The sequence below is a fragment of the Ostrea edulis genome, chromosome 3 (assembly GCF_947568905.1).
Source record: "Ostrea edulis chromosome 3, xbOstEdul1.1, whole genome shotgun sequence".
Lineage (NCBI taxonomy): Eukaryota > Metazoa > Mollusca > Bivalvia > Ostreida > Ostreidae > Ostrea > Ostrea edulis.
Window position 1 is genome coordinate 8,454,667 of NC_079166.1, and position 20,603 is coordinate 8,475,269.

Genomic DNA, 20,603 nt, shown 5'->3' on the forward strand with positions numbered 1-20,603 from the left:
AGCCTTCCTGGTGTACAAGAGACTAGAAGTAAGCTTACATAATATCGAATAGAAAAAGTATGGTGACAAAAATATATATTCGTACTACAGTACATCTACATCATGTATAGTAGAATTGTACAAAACTGTAATTGGCATATCATATAACAAATAAATCCTGGTGTTATATATCGGTTTCAGTTAAAGCCTGTCATTTGGGAATGAGAATGCAAATAAAATACAGATGCAATAATTTCAAATTTTGAATTGAATATTAGATTCAACGCACAATATATAACTTGAAACAGGATAAACATAGATGTCAAATGATTTGAGTGCACTATAACACGTAAAACGATGACATCACATGAACTGAGAATATCGAATGTACATTGAATTGATATAGTGCACAGTATACACTTGTTGTTTATGGTAGTTTTTTCAGAAGGTGGACTTATTTATGTCTTTATGACAGTTTCTCCATTGTCAACGTCTCATATCTATGTAGCGACATTCCATTATCACTTGCATATGGTAAATGTGTCTCGATTCGATACGCAAGAGTATGTTCTGCGTATGATCAGTTTTTAAATCGAGACCTAATTTATGTTACAGGGGTTTCAACAGTCTCGTCTAAAGTCATCATTTCACAAATTCTATTGTTTTAAGGATGTAATTTATAAACACAACCTGTCACTGGGTCAAATGGTGTAAGACGTGTTTCATACCAATTTTAGGCCGTTCTTTACATACTGATTTTTTTACTACGGATTATTTCGTTTGCCTGATCACGATACAAGGCCCCCTGCGGGTGTGAGTGGTCGGCAGGCGATGTTTAATCCTATACATGTTATTCCACCTCTTGTGTCCAGGGCCCTTCTCTTAATCTTGTATTTTTAATATAAGGATTTGATTAGATTGATCATGTTTTGTTATCTTCATCTTTTCATATCAATGCTATGAATGGGTAGAGTGGGGCCACAATAGGGGATCAAAGTTTTACATGCGAATATGTAAAGAAAATCTCAAAATCTTCTGGAATCACCTGGCCATCAGAGTGTACATATAAGTGAAAGCTTCCTGATATAGAGTAGATTCAAAGTTCAGATCGTGGCCCCGGGGTAATTTGGGGGCCATATTAGGGGATCAAAGTTTTGCATGCTGATACATAGGAAAATCTTATTCTCCAGAACCACTGGACCAACTTCAATCAAACTTGATACAAACATCCCTAGGTCACGGGGATTCAAGTTTGTTGAAATGAAGGGGAGATAAATAGCTGAAATTTGCATGAAAGCTTCCTTACAGAGTGGAGATTCAAGTTTGTAAAATGACCCCCAGGGTTAGGGTGGGGCTACAATAGGGGATCAAAGTTTTACATGCGAATGTCTATGAAACCAAACTTGGCACAAAACATCCTTGGATGAAATTTGTTAATATGAAAGGCCATTTGCGTCTACAAGGGCATATGGTAATCAATGAATTTGTAGTCAAATTTAATAAATAAGGTTGATTATTAATGAATTCGTATTCGCTACCTTTGAACAGTTTTTAGATCACCTGCGCTGAAAGCTCAAGTGAACATTTTTGATCGCCTGTTGTCCATCGTCTGTCTGTGTCCGATTGTCCGTCTATAAACGTTTCACATTTTCGACTTCTCCAGAACCACTGGGCCAATTTCAACCAAACGTAGCCAAAATCATCCCTGAGTGAAGGGCTTGCAAGTTTATTCAAATGAAGAGTCATGTCCCCTGCAAAGGAGAGATAATCACAAAAATGCAACAACAAAAAATAATAATGGCTGGGGTCATTTAAAGATCTTCTCAAGAAACACTGAGCCAGAAGAGTTGAAATTCACATGAAGCTTCCTGCCATAGTGCAGATTCAAGTTTGTTAAAATCATGGCCCGTGGGGGTAGGATGGGGCCACAGTAGGGGATCAAATTATTACATGCAAATATATAGGGGGAATCTTTAAAGATCTTCTCAAGAATCACTGGGCCAGGAAAGTATAATTTTACATGAAAGTTTCCCGACATTGTTGAGATTCGCGTTTGTTCAAATCATGGCCCTTGTGGGTAGGATTGGGCCATAATAGGGGTCAAAGCTTTACATACAAATATATAGAGAAAGTCTTTTAAAATCTTCTCAAGAACTACTGGGCCAGGAAAGCAGAGATTTACTTGAAAGCTTCCTGATAGTGCAAATTCAAGTTTGTTAAAATCATGGTCCCCGTGGGTAGGATGGGGTCACAATAGGGGATCAAATTATTACATGCAAATATATAAGGGGAATCTTTAAAGATCTTCTCAAGAATCACTGGCTCAGGAAAGTAGAATTTTACATGAAAGTTTCCTGAAATTGTATAGATTCCAGTTTGTTCAAGTCATGGCCCTTGTGGGTAGGATTGGGCTATAATAAGGGGTCGAAGTTTTATATACATATATAATGGGAAAATCTTCTTCTCAAGAACCATTGGGCTACGACTGCACAAGTTTACATGAAAGCTTCCTGACATAGTGCAGATTCAAGTTTGTTAAAATCGTAACCCCTGGGGATAGGATGGGACTACAATACGGGATCTTTACATACTAATATATAGAAAAAATCTTTAAAAATCTTCTCAAGAACCATTGGGCCAAAGAAGTTTAATTTACATGAAGCTTATTCCTGACATAATGCATATTCAAGTTGGTAAAAATCATCGCCCCCAGGGGAAGGTTGGGGCCACAATAGAGATCAAAGTTTTATATGCAAACATATAGGGAAACTCTTTAAGTATGGGCCAAGGTTTCTCAGGTGAGCAATGTGACCCATGAGCCTCTTGTTTAGGAATTGGGTTGTTTTAAATAATTTTATGTATGTCCTTGTGCTGAAGCCTTTCCTTTAATAGATTATGATTCGTTAGCACTTTATGTTGGGCTCTCATGCAGATTATGTTTTTCAATGTGTTCATTTTGATATATTTTAAAAAGTGAAATAGTTAAACTGTCAATTATAAAAGTTCTTTGAAATATGATATTTTTGGAGTATTTTAAAATCAAAGTAGCAGTGGAACCGTCAATCGTTAATTTTGATATTTTTTTGTAATGTGAAATTGACCATCACAACAAACTAGTTTTATTTGACTAATTTTGATCAAACATATTTTGTATTAGCTGGGAGGCTTGCAAAGTTCTTTGATTAAAATGTTTTCATAAACCCATCACTGATACAAATTAGATGGGAAATTCACGTTTGTTAAAAGAAATAATAATTTTTCTTAAAAAGGTAGATATCAGGAGCAGGATGAATCTCATAACTCCTATACTGTAAAACTGATACGGTACCGATTTTGATGCACCAGATGCGCATTTCGACAAATCCTATAAGGAATACAAAATTAAGTGTTGGGCAAACGTGAACCCCTGGGTATACCTGAGGTGGGATCAGGTGACTAGGAGGAATAAACATCTCTTATCGACCGGTCACACCTGCCGTGGGTCCTTAGAAATCATGAAACATAGTTTTAGTATTAGTGGAATAGGATTTTCCAAGTAAATCTACTTTTATATTTGTATGTTGTACTTTGCTAGACACCAGAAGGAAAAGAAGAAGGAAGAAGAAAAACAAGCACCATATAGGTAACACTTCAAATATACAGTAGCTTTCACATCTTATTATCCCTACTCCATGTAAAATAGACCACGTCATAGGCCGTGGGCTTTAGAACATGAACTTAAATGTCTGAGTGTTTTCCTTAATTATTAAAGTTATTGAATACCTGTGTGAGCATAAAATAAAGTGAATACATGTCAACCCAGGGATAGAATACATTGAAAATATATGAATTGAAATGTGTAGCTTGGGTATTATTACTGAAATCATATGATTTTGCAAGCACTGCTACTGTATTGGTAAATAAGAAGACATATCCTCATAGATATAATGCCATGTATACATTGTACACAGTTTTATAGAATGACTGTCTCACATTATCGTTCTCACCTGTTGGAGCAAAGGTATACTTTGGGTTAACTTTATTTGAAAATGTTCACGCTACGTTCTGCAAGGAGACAATTTGCAAAATCATTAAAAATCCATCTTCATGTGGTGTGTATGTACATGTATGTTCACTCTATCTATAATTGTCAGGGCATTTTCAGGACCACAATGTAGGGTGTATATTGTAAGTAGGCATTTACCAAGGTGATCCTTGTGGCTCATAATTCCCTTGTTTCAGATGATTTTCGCGTTAAGGGAAGTGGAAAGACGAAGTAAGAAGAGATGACCTAATATACAGTTGAACTGGTACGATTACATTTTGCATGTTGACTCTTGGATATTCTTAACGAAAGAATGATATGCTCGCACATGACATTCTGTATATCATTATCGGAAAATGAAAAGTCAAATGGGATTTTAATGTTGACAAACTGATAAAGACTGAATTGCAAGTATTTTTAGTATATTTCATATTCATTTTAAAAGTATGTTGTCCGTCCTATAAACATAATATACTCATATTCAACATAATTTATACATTGTACCTATTCATTTTTAACGTAAAGGGCATTCAGTTACATGTCTAAATTCATTCTAAAGTACATGTAAATAAGATTTTTTTTTTTTAAATCTAACATTTGAATCAACCTGTGCAGTACTGGCTTATAGCAATCGTTATGTTCAAATCACAGTCAGGTAATTGTTTTCAACAGTGCTAACAATTCTTTTGCAGCCTTTTCCCGAGGAGCAGGGGCGCTGATAGCCCTCGGAGTCAACGTCCTTCTCTGGGTTTTCCATAGGCTGAGGACAATGGTCCATAGTTACCACTGACTGCTGGGGGCTATCCAAATGTGATACCTCCGATTGCTGTTCATACATCATTGACTCCATAGCCTCAGTGTCAATTGTTTCATAAAGACGTTCTTCCGAACTTTGAGAAAGCTGACGATCCACCGTATCATCCTTTGGAAAGGACAGTTGTTCTATTTTCTGGTCATGCCTAAGTGCCTCTACAGGAGCGTAATACACCGGGACTAACTCTTTCACAAGTTGATTTCCTGAACCCGCCCTTCTACATAACTTAACTATGATGACTGCAACAAAAATAAGAAGGACTGAAGTTCCAATTAGAATGCTGAGGATAGCAGGACTTTTTAGTAATGGAATTAATGGCATTGCATCTGTATATTCAGGTGGTCCTTTATTGTGCAATAGGTTTGCTGATTGGGTAGACTGAATTCCTGACTTGAGGATTTCTGAAACTCTGATTTCCTTTTTTGTATTGTATTTCGAAATTCCTGTAGCGGATACAACGTCCAAATCTTCATTAAGTGTCCTAGAGCGCTCTTGTGTGTGTTTCAGGAATGGAATGGTTTGATATGACGTATTGTTTGCAGTCGTTGCTCGCTGATCCGTTGTTTTATATCCCTGTATAATGCTAGTATGTACCGTGTATGGTGCTGAAAACAAAATAGAAAAATTATATGTAATAAATGATTTATTTATTTACCTACAGAGTATATATATGAATGTCATTTATAAGAATTACAGAGTGTGCTGAATCACGTAGTTTGTTATTTATTTCTTGAAAGAGGAAACACTTGCATATAAAGTTATCATATTTCTACATCAGAGATAAGTGCTATTATCACATTTATATCGTTAAATGACTTGTGCAGGAAATGATGGTCATAAAGAGTTACTTGAAATAGTTTTACATCCTGTTGTAATGTCGCAGAACTGTTTTTCACAAACACAGAACAATTGGCAGTTGACTCCGTAATTTGGATACCGGCATTGATGGATACAATTAAAGCCAAAGTAACCTGGCTGGCATTCTGAAACAACCATGTGTACATCTAATAACAAAAGCATTACCGAACTCCTATTACACGTTCAGACGATTCTCTCTTCTTTCAGATGAAAGAGAAGCTGTATTATATGTGCAATATGTTATCATGGAATGGTTTTTTTTAGATGCTGCCATTTTGATTCTCTCTTCTTTCAGATGAGAGAGAAACTGTATTATATGTGCAATGTGTTATCATAGAATGGGTTGTTAGATGCTCCATTTTGAAATATACCTGTGGCCTGTGAACACCCCCTGGCTATATTACAGGATGTTACGTCACAATTACATATATGTTGACAGCCCTCGCCGTAACTTGGATATCGGCATGTATGAGAACAGTTTTCTCCTATGTATCCCGGAAGACATTCTACAAATGAAACAAAATTAACTATTTATTGATCGATAAAACTATCACAAATAAACGCGTTGCTTCCTAAGTTTTCAGAGATGAAAATGGAAAATAATTAACTGTACTTAGTCTACTGAATGAAATATACAAACTATGAAACTCATAATGAAATATCACAAATTCACCCACACAAGTCACTAAAATAGAAATAAGGAAATAATGCTGATTCACTAAGAAACTCATAATTGGTAAATCACCGAGATAGTCATGTCTGTTAAATCACTGAAATTTTCATAACTGTTCACTCACTGAGATACATGCATCTGTTAAATCACCATAACTGCTGAATAACGGAGATATTCATATGTCTGATATCGCTGATATATCGAGATACTTATAACTGTTTAATCACTGATATATCGAGATACTTATAACTGTTTAATCGCTGATATATCGAGATACTTATAACTGTTTAATCGCTGATATATCGAGATACTTATAACTGTTTAATCACTGATATATCGAGATACTTATAACTGTTTAATCGCTGATATATCGAGATACTTATAACTGTTTAATCACTGATATATCGAGATACTTATAACTGTTTAATCACTGATATATCGAGATACTTATAACTGTTTAATCGCTGATATATCGAGATACTTATAACTGTTTAATCACTGATATATCGAGATACTTATAACTGTTTAATCGCTGATATATCGAGATACTTATAACTGTTTAATCGCTGATATATCGAGATACTTATAACTGTTTAATCACTGATATATCGAGATACTTATAACTGTTTAATCACTGATATATCGAGATACTTATAACTGTTTAATCACTGATATATCGAGATACTTATAACTGTTTAATCACTGATATATCGAGATACTTATAACTGTTTAATCACTGATATATCGAGATACTTATAACTGTTTAATCACTGATATATCGAGATACTTATAACTGTTTAATCGCTGATATATCGAGATACTTATAACTGTTTAATCGCTGATATATCGAGATACTTATAACTGTTTAATCGCTGATATATCGAGATACTTATAACTGTTTAATCACTGATATATCGAGATACTTATAACTGTTTAATCGCTGATATATCGAGATACTTATAACTGTTTAATCGCTGATATATCGAGATACTTATAACTGTTTAATCGCTGATATATCGAGATACTTATAACTGTTTAATCGCTGATATATCGAGATACTTATAACTGTTTAATCGCTGATATATCGAGATACTTATAACTGTTTAATCGCTGATATATCGAGATACTTATAACTGTTTAATCGCTGATATATCGAGATACTTATAACTGTTTAATCGCTGATATATCGAGATACTTATAACTGTTTAATCACTGATATATCGAGATACTTATAACTGTTTAATCACTGATATATCGAGATACTTATAACTGTTTAATCACTGATATATCGAGATACTTATAACTGTTTAATCACTGATATATCGAGATACTTATAACTGTTTAATCGCTGATATATCGAGATACTTATAACTGTTTAATCGCTGATATATCGAGATACTTATAACTGTTTAATCGCTGATATATCGAGATACTTATAACTGTTTAATCGCTGATATATCGAGATACTTATAACTGTTTAATCACTGATATATCGAGATACTTATAACTGTTTAATCACTGAGACGCACATTCAGTCAAATCACCATGACCCCATTAATAAATGCATCAATAATGCCAATAAACTCCGAAAACGCTTGTGACAGAGTTACAGCTTGCAGATTTGATATTGTTTCACATCTTAGATGAAGTCCGTTAAGCTGTGATTGAAGTAGTATTACAACTTGATTAGTAATTATCGTGATTGAAGTAGTAATTACAACTGGATTAGGAATTATCGTGATTGAAGTAGTAATTACAACTTGATTAGTAATTATCGTGATTGAAGTAGTAATTACAACTTGATTAGTAATTATCATGTTTGAAGTAGAATTACATCTGGATTAGTAATTATCATGATTGAAGTAGTAATTACAACTTGATTAGTAATTATCGTGATTGAAGTAGTAATTGCAACTTGATTAGTAATTATCATGATTGAAATAGTAATTACAACTGGATTAGTAATTATCATGAAGTTAGATAAAACATACTTTCATTTTCCATTTAGCAAAGAAAGAAAGAGTGAAGTGGTGAACACGCTTTGACGGAGATAAACTAGTGCGAATTTTCTTTTCAAATAAACGATATGAAGTAAATCCGTAAATTAGGATTATGTTTATCGATGCTTCTAGAAAAAAAATTATTTTTAGCAATTGTTGAAGGAACAAGAATTATATATGCCCGTTCGTTTCTTCAATCTGTGATTTTAGTCTTGAATCAGTTGTATGGGAATTCGCAGAACGAAGAGATGATATGTGTTAAGAATGCGGAATATTGAATTTGCAAATATCTTTCTCTAATTACACTGTAATTACTGTCATATTTAAATTCATTACTAAAAAGAAGAACTCAATTTAACATAGCAACCAAGTTCCTCACAAATAATATTGCATTTTGAGATATAATTTCTTATTTTCATCAGCATTCATCATTTTATTAAACAAGTAAGAAAAAAAACAAAACCAAAATGAAATGGAAGCTTATGAACAGTAACTTATTGCGTGTACATCTTTAATCGAATTAAATTAAAAAAATCATTCTTACAACGATTTATGATACCTCTTTCATTTGAAAAAAAAAGAACAAAATGCACTATCTAATTTCTAATACGGATGTGAATAACCTATGTTAAAAGGAACAAAATTTGAAGGTCCAAGTCACTTCCTAATAATCTATTTACTGCATATGCCTTGCATCAATAACATACGGTACCAATTTAATTCCTTATCTTTCCTGCTCATGAAAATATTAACAGTTGTGAAGGAAAAACTTACTGTGCGACTACAAATACCAGAAGTGGTGTAAATCAAAGTTGGGTTCTAAAATTTCTAAAGAACTTTTAGTAAATTTGAAATCACAAAACTCTTCTCAAATCAACATCAAAGCGTATGCCTTTTCAACACATTCGTGGACATTCTTCACGATAAATTAAAGACTAGACTTTCTGACATCAGAGACAGTTGCTTATTCAAAGAAAATGGAAAACGGAAATATTAATATCTAGTGATCAGTCATCCAACAACTTACTTTGTTAAACACCACTCTGATTCCAAACACAAGTACTCTGAAGTTGAATTAAAAACTATGCTAGAGTTCCTCATTGACAATGTCTTCGTGGTCTTTGGTGGTCAGGTCTTCCAACAGTCTATTGGAATTCCCATGGACACGAAATGTGTTCCTTTGTTCGCTGACCTGTTTTTATATTCTTATGAAGCATAATTTATTCAAAAACTTCGAAGCGAGAAGAAGAAATATCTTGCTGTGGCCTTCAATTCGACATTTAGATATATCGATGACGTATTATCTATCAACAATAATAACTTTCATTCATATGTTGATTCGATATGTCCCTGTGAACTCGAAATAAAAGACACCACAGAGTCGTTCACTTCTGCCTCATACTTAGCCATTTTATTGAAGGTAAATATTACCAGCAAACTAACAACTCAAATTTATGACAAACGGGATGATTTCAGCTTCTCCATCGTCAACTTCCCATATTTATATTGTAATATTCCATTATCACTTGCGTATGGTGTTTATATCTCCCAACTGATTCGATACTCAAGAGCTTGTTCTGCGTATGGTCAGTGTTTAAATCGAGGCAGGCTACTGACAAACAAGTTGATGGTGCAGGGGTTTCAACAGTTCCGTTTAAAGTCAGCATTTCGCAAATTCTATGGTCTTTATAACGATTTGTCTGCCCATACGACCTATCATTAGGTCATATTGTCTGATGTGTTTCATACCGATTGTTAGGCCGTTCTTGGCACACTGATTTTGACTATGGATATGTTTACCTGATCAAGATATAGGGCTCACGGTGGGTTTGACCGGTCGACAGGGGATGCTTACTCCTCCTAGGTACCTGATTCCACCTCTGGAATACCCAGGGTTCCGTCTTTGCCCAACTCTCTCTTTTGTATTGCTTATAGGAAAGATGAAGATAACGAACAGTGATCAATCTTATGAGAGCGATCACTGTTCATTATATTCACCTTTCATTTATTTGAATTAAATATATCGTTCATTCAACTCAAGTGCACAACAATTGGAATTGTATTACGTCTTTCCTCTATGCAACGTACATTACTTGATTTTTTGCGTTTGCGCGGGTGCTCATCTAGTATCATATAAATCAACAAAAACCTGCCACGTAAAATCACCAATACACCCATACCACAAATAACTTTAAGTGGTCTGTCGGTGTGTTCATGGGATCGGCATGTCGCGCAGTTTAATAGTGAAGTAAGTAAGTTTTATTTAAAGTCGGAAATATTTACAATAAACACAGGCCTTATTGGTCACCTGAGTACTAGTGAAAAAAAGTATCACTAGTCCCAAGGTTTGTGAAATCTAGAAAAAAAATCCTGTTCTGAATATCTCAGCTAAATTCTAATGTTCAGCAACAGTATCAAACAAGACGTGTTCTTAAAACTTCAATGCGCTCAAAAAAGCAAACACTGATGAAGGGCTTTAAATGATATGATAGTTGTATTAACATTAAAAGACTAATTTGGACCCATCCTCGAGTCAAAACTCTGGGTTGTAAAATTACGTTTTTTGTACTTCCTTTTCTGCTATTCCTAAGTATGCATTTAGATTTTATACAGTATCAGCAAACTTACAGATAACTATTGTATACTAAGTTTGGCCCCACCCTGGGGGTCAGAACCCCTACCCCGGGGATCATCAAAGTTACAATTTTGGTAAAGGAGTACCTGCTTTTTCTAAACACCCATTTAGTTTCAATTTAGTATCAATAACACTAAAGAAGATGCAATTAAAGTGTTTTACACATAACACTATATAGTAAGTTTGGTCCCACCTGGAGTCAGAACCCCTACTCTGGGGATGAAATTTACAATTTTAGTACATGTCTTCCTGCTCTACATCACTATGCATTTAGTTGGTTTTTTTTTTTTTTGTTTTTTTTTTTACACGTGTGCGGTTCTTGAGAGGAAGATTTTTGAAAATTGGTCAATACTGGGCAGTTTTTGCCCCAAACCTAGGAATCCAGGAGTGGTGGAGTCCTGAAATTTACAATTTAGGTCCCCCTCGATCCCAATGATGCTTTATACCAAACATGAAAAGAATTGGACTGGTAGTTATCAAGAAGAAGTTAAAAATGTTCAATTGTTAACGCACGACGCACGGCGGACGACGATGGACGACAGCCAATTGCAATAGGTAACCTGAGTTAACTCAGGTGACCTAAAAAGTTACCTACCTCTGCATTTTCCATTTTGTGCACGTCTGAAGATAATGAAATAGCAATATAATTATTAAACGTATGTTAATCTATTTTTGAATTACATGTTAAAAATATAATTCTTTTTTTGGAAAAAAAAATCAGACATTGAAACCTTGATATACTCACCCAATGCATCGTTGGGTTGAATAAGATACTGGTACTACGGGTAGGAAACAGAAAATTGTAAAAGAACAGATAATGCTCTTTTGTCGGTAAATTTTCATAAAATAATCGAATTGCATGATTTCTTTACCCACCAATTGTATTGTTTCTAAACTCAGCTAACAAATTAATTCGATTGTACAGTGTATGTGGATTTTATCCTGACAACGAATAGACAACAGGAAGAATTTCTACAGCTTAAGTATCTTATTAAAGTATAATTATTCATTAGTGTTTTGTGACCGGATCGAGGACATTTTTATCGGTGATCAAAGTTCACAGACAATGCATGCCTTTTTCGAAAAAAAAAGAAGAATATAATTACCAATGAACTTCGCAAATATTGAGGCAAAAAGAAATATCAGAGACAATATCTGCTTTCTTTAAAATATATCAATAAAAATTGAGGAGGTCTTGTGAAGAATAGACAGTAGTGTTCATATAAACTTAAACTGTTTTTATTTGATTTAACGCCTAATTTTACACAGAGTATTCAATGGCGTTGTATATGTATAATACAAAAAAAATTCAAAGAATAAACAATACATTATATACATGCAAACAAACTCTACATGAAGGTGAAGATTACGAACAGTGATCAATCCCATAACTCCTATAAGCAATACAAAATAGATAGTTGGGCAAACACGGACCCCTGGACACACCAGAGGAAGGATCAGATGTCTAGGAGGAGTAGGCACCCCAGAATAGCATTGTGCTTATAGAATATATAGTAAAGGACTTCAGCTTTCCAAGACGACACAATTGAAATTGAGATAAAAATCGAGGAAACACAATGGTGTGGGTGAACTTTTATACAACACATGACTATTTTTAGTGTAATATTAATATTTGACAAGTACTTTTATCCTGGATATAAATCAGGAAACAAATGACATTGTTCTATTTGAGCTAATGTATATACTAGTGCGCAGTTCCGAGGGAAGATGAGAATCTGAAGTAGATTTAGATCTGTTCATACTAACAACAAAAAATTAATTTTAAAAAAATCCCAAAGAAACAAAAAAACATCTCACATATGTATTTGAATATAAAGTAGAATGACCAACGACAAGAAGATTGTCAGATTTTCGGGACGACCTTTCCCTTTTTCAGGACAAACGAAAAGGTTTTCATTCTAAAATCATAAAATTGAAAAAGACAAAAAACATAAACAAAACAACTAGCACTAAACCAACATTAAATCTACAAACATATTTACACTGCAAATTATATGTTTATTGTTTTGTTTTTGTTTTTTCGCTTGGAAATCAATGCTTTCTGAGGAGCGAATTAAAACACATGTTCATCAAATGGGCTAACCCAAGATGTGCGAGGTACTTATGATAGACTTTATTATTTCTAGGGAGGACGCGTGAATTAATATGAATATTAATAGAGAAGTAATTCGTTTGAAAAATACTCTGAAATGTAGAGTCACGTTATTTCCCTTAAAATTTCTACTTAGACCTCTAATAACGTCTTCTTTGACTTGTCTACTGTATTCACCTTAATAAAACCTATAACCACCCCGAATCTACAGAAAATCTATTCCCTCTGGACTTGGCTCCGTGCACGTAGAATTTGTTCCACAGAAAAAATATCAAATTCAACGAAAGGAAATAAACAAAAATTAAGAAAACGCGGTTATTTTTTGGCACGCTGTTTTTGGCTATATTTAGCTCTAAAACTTCACTGTTATTTCGGATTTCAAACATTTCGGTTGAGCATCACTGAAGAGACATTATTTGTCGAAATGCGCATCTGGTGCATGGAAATTGGTATCATATAAGTTTTACATTATGACCCCTGGGTCGAGGCCTCTGCTGGTGGACTGTTAGTTCCCGAGGGTCTCTACAGCCCAGTAGCTAAGTACTTCGTTACTAGCTTTAAAATACGGATGTATATTTAATTGCTGTTATGAAATTTAGAAATTCATTTCAAAATTAGGAATTATCTCCCTCATGCATAGCTCTTATCCTTGGACGAATTTGGCTCCACTTTTTTGACACGCTGTTTTTGGCTATACATGTATTTAGCTCTAAAACTTCATAGTTATTTCGGATTTCAAACATTTCGGTTGAGCATCACTGAAGAGACATTATTTGTCGAAATGCGCATCTGGTGCATCAAAATTGGCACCGTATAAGTTTTACATAATGATGTAGAAAAAGAAGTTAAGCAAGTAGATAAACTCGACTTATCAAATCTCCCAAACTATAGAAAAAAGACGAAGCAGGGTAACCGTGTTCCCTTTGTGTTAAACTATTCTAAAGGACTTCTAAGCATTCATCATTCATCTTTTTTTTTTTTTAGAAAAGAAAATGTTTGCGAGCCATATGGTGCTAAAAAGTGTGCTTTATGTCAGTGTGTCATCAAAACCAATCAATTTGAGAACTGCAACGGTAACAAATACCCTATCAAAAATTATATCAATTGTAAATCCAGCAGTGTAGTTTATATAGTGTTTTGCCAAAATTGTATACCGGAATGTGGGAGAAACTCGGGTAACTTTATACCAAGGGAGTGTTTTGAACTTGTCATTTATGAGACTAGAAACTGATGGCTATGTTGCTATTCATTTCTATACGGATTCTCACAGTAATGACGATTATTCTATAATATGAAGTGTAAAACTTTACAAAGATCACATTTATTTAACAATTTAAATGTATATATTGATGTATTTATTATTAACTACTTATTGTAATATTTCTTGTTTGTATTCACTTAAGCCAAAAGTTAACTGGTTTGTGAACAAGCATTTCTAATATAATTGGTTAGATTACAAATATATTCATAAAAGGATAATTGTTTAAAAAAAATTAAATTACGTAGCAAGTACATGTATTTGCATCGATGTAGTAAAAATATTCAATAACCGAATCATAGTAATACTACAAGCACACAGGGTATATCAATCAAATTCTGTTTTGTAACACATTAATCACATACATATGGTGTTTATATCTCTCAACTGATTCGATATGCGAGAGCTTGTTATGCGTATAGTCAGTTTTTAAATCGAGGTAAGCTACTGACAAACACGTCGATGGATTCAACGTCTCGATTGAAGTCAGCATTTTGCAAATTCTATGGTCGTTATAACAATCTAGTTCGTCAATACAACCTACCATTGGGTCAAATGCTGTCTGACGTGTTTCATACCGATTGCTAAGCCGTTCTTGGCACACTGATTTTGACTGCGGATAACTTCGTTTACCTGATCAGGATATGGGGCTCACGGCGGGTGTGACCGGTCAACAGGGGATGCTTACTCCTCTTAGGCACCTGATCCCACTTCTGTGTCCAGGGGTCCGTGTTTGCCCAACTATCTATTTTGTATTGCTTATAGCTCTCTCTCTTTCTCTCTCTCTCTTGATCTTTGTCTTTCATACATCTAGAATCAGGAGAAAGGGACTGTCATCCCACTTTTTGGACACTGACCAGTATTTGTTACTTTATAGCGCAATAAAAAATGTTGCCCCCCCCACCCAGTAGTAGTAAATGAGAAGAATGTAAGCTTTATTTTTATATATATTTGAAAATCATGTCGAGAATAAAACTATTAAACCGAAGCATGATCATCAATAGTAAACTACTTCACCCCCACCCCTGTACGATTTAAGAAAATGAAGTCTTGACAAAATGTTTGTTATGGCATGCTCAGCAGAACATTCCAACCCAACCCCTTAAACCCCGAACGAATTATATATATGTAAGATTTTAAGATAGGGCTAAACACTTCCGTTTTATAAATCTTAATTTTTTCCGTGTCAGGACTATCTGAGTTGAGATGACAACTTCCCATTTTTCTTCAGGCTGCCATGAAAAATTTATGATACCTGCCTGTCACTCTGTCCTGTTTGAAATACACACGCTGACTAAGCGATACATGGATGTCTAAACTCCGCCTACTGCATTCTGATTGGACGACAGTCAGTCAAAACAATTCGTTGACAGTTTTTGGGAGATAAGGCGATTCCACACAGTACATGACCTTGAATCTCCATACTTGATAATGATTCCCACACTTTAATGGAAGGTAAAGGGAAATGAAGGACGGATCCCAAATTATTAAGATAAATCATCGTTTAAAGCTGTATGGTCCGAATTACAACACTGTTTTCCATCTCGTAAAACGCTATTAAATCATCGCACATATGTAGTTATTAGGCTGTATGACATGTCATGCATTATTTTACTTGTTTTAACCAAAATTATTTAATTTTAAATCGGTGTTTACAAACAACTCTGCCATTTCAAGTGACAGTCACGTGACCAGTTCAAACTTTCAAATCATCGGTGGTCTTATCTGTGTAAAGCCGTGCATTTTGTTACAACAGTACCGTGCCATAAGTTTAATATAATTAAAAATATCAAATATTTCTTAGTAATTCGTTGTTTTATGCTCTTTTCTTTCAACCTTAAAACTAGACAGTTGCGTCTGAGTTAATACATCATGTTGGGATTCCCCTGACGCGCGTGGGGCTATTTATAGACGTCTAACACTGTATAATGTATGCGCTATCTGGAACACCTCGGGCCGAATACACCGTGCTTTGGGTGAAAGGTCCGAGGTTTTCCGGATGATTTATGTATGTACCACACTATATTTACTTTCTGAATAATATCCTCACTGTTTTCTTTTATATGCAGATGTTTTCAAGCATCCAATTATGGGAAAGTTCATAACTTTGTAAAGTAATTAATCTGATTTAAATTAATCATGTACAAAAATAATACATGAACATCGGGTCATACAGCTTTAAATTAGACATGCGTTGTTTATTATTCGAAATTCAAATATTATTATTATTCTTTATTGCTGAAGACATACGTCATAAATAAAAGGTAAAACATAAACCAGAAAACATGTTCCAACAATTTCAACAATGTCTCGATATAGGTGGCCATTCACACGCGGACAAACGACGCTGAAACCGGATCTAACAAAGTGTACATTGAACAAAAAAGTGTTATTACAGTCACAAATGACAAATAATGGACTTGATGAGAAATTCAGCAGAATATACACGATGAATGTATTTCATGTTTCACTTTGAAGTTAGTAACAATTTTGTTTTGCAGATTATACATAATTATTCTATGTAACTACACAGTGGCATTAATGTATACTTATGTAGAAAATAGATTAGTATACATGTATGTACATATATACATATTTTTAAGTCCGTGAACACTGCGTGTACCCTTTGGTCCGTTTTAGATTTCATTTCGTTGAAATTCCATGCAATTAATATCACGCTAGATGGAATGATATCAATTTAAGTGGAGCACAGTTACTTCAAAGCGTCATAGAAGTGTTTAGATTCGCGTTCATTGGCATTTTGTTCCTTTTTCGCAAAGGCTAACGATTCAACATAGTCATTTTCTGAGGCTGCCTTCTTTTCCTTCATGTTGTCTTTCCCGATTTTCCCTTCATCTAAGTCTTCGTAATCATGGTCCACCATATCGTCCACCTGACCAATTTCTCCGACCATCGCCGTGGTTCTCATTTCCGAGTCTCCTATGCTCATTATCAACCGGGTACCTGTCATCTTTTTCCAAAGAAATCTTGCAGCGACAGCGGTCAGTATCAGACATAAGAATACTATGGCTCCAATGAGGATGGGAGTTGTCTGAAGCCCCTGATTAGTTTGTGGTGTTTTATCGGTTTTATCGGTAGACATCCAAAGTGGACTCTCTGACACATTGCTATCCCGAGGAATAATTTTTCTTTTTTCTAGAAAAATAGAAATTAGATATTCATTGAATGACAACTTTTTGGAAGTGGCTTGGTGGATTAGATTTATAACCAAGGAAATTTCAAACTGATAAAAAAAATCAGTCACCAGGTACATACAAAATGGTGATTCATAGAGAGTGCAAATAACATGGGATTATGATGCTCGGTATAGAAACATACATTTCAACCCAATATTGAAAAGTTGGTGGATACAGATTGTCTATTTCTACAAAAAATATATTTGTAGATAATTCACAATACAATGGATTATTTACCACAATGGTTTGAACGGTTTGTTAAGGATCTAAATTATTGGCGACGAATGAAATGAAATGGGATATAAACCTCGATCGATCGATCGAGAGAGAGAGAGAGAGATAGAGAGAGAGAGATGAAATACAGACCACCTCGGTACCCACCACATCCAGTTGCCAAATTACAATATTCCTCAGAACAGTTGCATTCTCTCTGGCAATGCTTTCCATAAGCTGGATAACGACATTCCATGGAACAGTTTATCCCAGTGAAACCCGGGAAACACTCTGTAGATAACACAGATTAGTAAACGTACATGTATCAATGTGATTATTGTACAGTAATGATGAAAACGTATTGCGTGTGAATTGTATGAAGTGTGGAATCTGGCAACACATGAATGAAGTAATGTTGAATTTGTTTTATTCTTATTGTTTTTTTTAATACAATACCATATATCTAATGTTAGAATTGTACATGGAATGTTTCAAGTGTGTCCCTATAAAAATGACCGATATATAAATAATTTTATACTCTGTCTATAAACATGTTGGGCACCGTCGCATTTTTGTAGGACATTTACAAATGACTAAAGTACATGTTTAGCGTGACTCAAATCTTTGATGTTTTGGTTATACTCTAGATAATTCTAATACTACGATTTATTACGAAAAAATGATACATGTATCATAAAATTAACTTTACTTCGGTATAATGACCAATTATAGCGGCATGTTTCGTTAGGAACGGCGTGTTAACGTTGGACTTGATTAAGTGAAGCATTCTATATATAAGCTATAAATTGTATTCATGTGTCGCAGATTTATATAATTACACCCCCCCCCTCAATTAAAAAGATTTATCGTTTTTAAACAATGTATTATGAAATTAAGTGATAAAAAAGAAACCAACATGAATAAAGCAATTGAAATTTGGTAAAGTGATTGCCAGTTTGTTGACTTATTGATACTGATATAAACGATAGGTATATTCCCCTACGCGTTACAAATTCTGATTCAATCATTCAAAGTATACATGTGTGATTGTTTGGGTGAAAATATAACATAATCATGATGGGAAGAAATACCAAACATCCACTAGTATCCCTGTACTTATCTATATCACGCAAAGAGTGATGCAACGACTGGTCTTATATAGAACAATGCATTATGACACTGAGTTATATAAAAGTAATGGAATCGAAATAGAAATCATCATGGGGTAAAAATCTCATAAACAATATGTAAACGCATGCACTTTCATGTGGCCGATTCCAAATCAATTCAGGGTACTATACATTGAATATTCAATGTTTTTTGTTTGATATAGAATTTATTTCACGTGAGAGACAGAATGTTTTTCTATTTTCACGAATGCGAAGCACGAGTGAATATAATTATGCTAAAACAAAACTGTCTCACGAATGAAATAAATTTTAATCTTAATAAAACATTGAGTTTTTTCTTTATTACATTTTTCTTTGGATTTTCTTTCACCTTTTTCGCTGTCTCTCTATTAACACTCAAAACGATATCGCAATGTGAAAATAGCAACAGCGAACACATAATTTTTTATTCAATGGATAAAATACATTGTTTCACTGCTGAAAATGTAATAAATAATGATTTTTACTTTAATGAACTGAATTTAGAAACTTATTCATTGGAAAAATGGATATAAAATACGGGGGGAAACCGGAAGAGAAAAAACGACAAAGAAATTCAATTTCATAACAATGCCCACAATATTGACTGATTGCCAACTACTCAATCCACCGAATAGAAGAAAACAGTTATGTTAAAGTAAAATTAAAACAGTTATAATATCATTTAACGTGAATAAAATTTGTAAAGGATTTATTCCGTGGTTGTTGTTTTTTTGGCAGTAATTCTTGACAAGTGAGGTAAGCTAGACTTGCTTATGAGGCTCCAATATTCCTATTATTGGTAGAAATGGTTTTGGTCTGAGACAATTGTGATTCTTTAAGAATTCAGAGGAGTTGATTCTGATACCTTTGCATTCATCTAAAGCTCTGTCATAGAAATATCCTGGGCAGCAAATTTGTTCTTCATTTCTGGAGAAATTGAAGAAATCTCTATTGCAGTATGCAGTCATTCAAACAGATATATTGGTAATATCATTGTGCAGAACTTTATACACACATGAATATGAATCTTGTCAGTAACACAATAGAATAAATATTTTAATTACGGATTACAATCGAATTGGGAAGTAAATGTGAATGGGAGAAAGGTGTACAAACCTCCTGCACGCTCCCCTGGCAGAAACAATGACACATACCACCAGAATTACAGCAGTGGAAACAAATCCTCTCAGGAGCAAAATGCGATACATTGTACATGTAACTGTACACATCTACAGATACATTGATAAAACTATACGTCTAGGCCCGTCATATATACTGAGTAGATACAAAAGTACCACGTGATCGGATAGCGTTCGTGAGAACTCTCATAAATGTTGGATTCTGCATCGCTTTTGATACAATGTTGTTTGTTAAATTACAATCGGCACAATGTAACAGGTGGGGGTTGCATACTTTGAAAGCCATTAGAAGAACGCATTACGAATTGGAACAACATTTATAAAACATAGAAAGCTATCATGTTTAATATCGTATGACTTCCCCATATTCCAACGAATTCAAATTATTTTTCAATTGCTTTGTAAATAATGAATTAATATACGTATGTACATAGCACAGATATTGGAATTTCGCACTGTACTAATTAATAATGAAAGGGACTTTGCGAATTGAATGACATCAATCAAAATAACAGGGATTGTATGCAAAAATGATCAAAATATACTAGC

General features: G+C 34.2%; 2 protein-coding genes across 5 annotated transcripts in view; one reads left to right on the top strand and one right to left on the bottom strand.

Moving 5' to 3' along the window:
- The window catches only part of LOC125674591 (uncharacterized), an 18,461-nt gene extending 12,937 nt beyond the window's left edge, over positions 1 to 5,524 (top strand). For all 4 annotated transcript variants that reach the window (XM_048910984.2, XM_056159886.1, XM_056159888.1 and 1 more), the window contains exons 14-17: positions 3 to 28; positions 3,554 to 3,601; positions 4,201 to 4,268; positions 4,696 to 5,524. In XM_048910984.2, coding sequence (XP_048766941.2) covers positions 3 to 28; positions 3,554 to 3,601; positions 4,201 to 4,238 — 112 coding nt within the window. In that variant the 3' untranslated portion in view covers positions 4,239 to 4,268; positions 4,696 to 5,524. The remainder of the gene's footprint in view (positions 1 to 2; positions 29 to 3,553; positions 3,602 to 4,200; positions 4,269 to 4,695) is intronic.
- LOC125676743 (uncharacterized) lies at positions 4,401 to 20,174 on the bottom strand. The gene is made up of 10 exons (XM_056159005.1): positions 20,032 to 20,174; positions 19,781 to 19,842; positions 17,933 to 18,055; positions 17,072 to 17,510; positions 12,964 to 12,970; positions 11,729 to 11,883; positions 11,579 to 11,604; positions 6,047 to 6,181; positions 5,666 to 5,800; positions 4,401 to 5,422 (listed from the first exon to the last, which is right to left on the bottom strand). The coding sequence occupies exons 1-10, from the start codon at positions 20,142 to 20,144 to the stop codon at positions 4,644 to 4,646; spliced, it is 1,974 nt and encodes a 657-aa protein (XP_056014980.1). The 5' UTR covers positions 20,145 to 20,174; the 3' UTR covers positions 4,401 to 4,643.
- Positions 20,175 to 20,603: the final 429 nt, after the last annotated feature.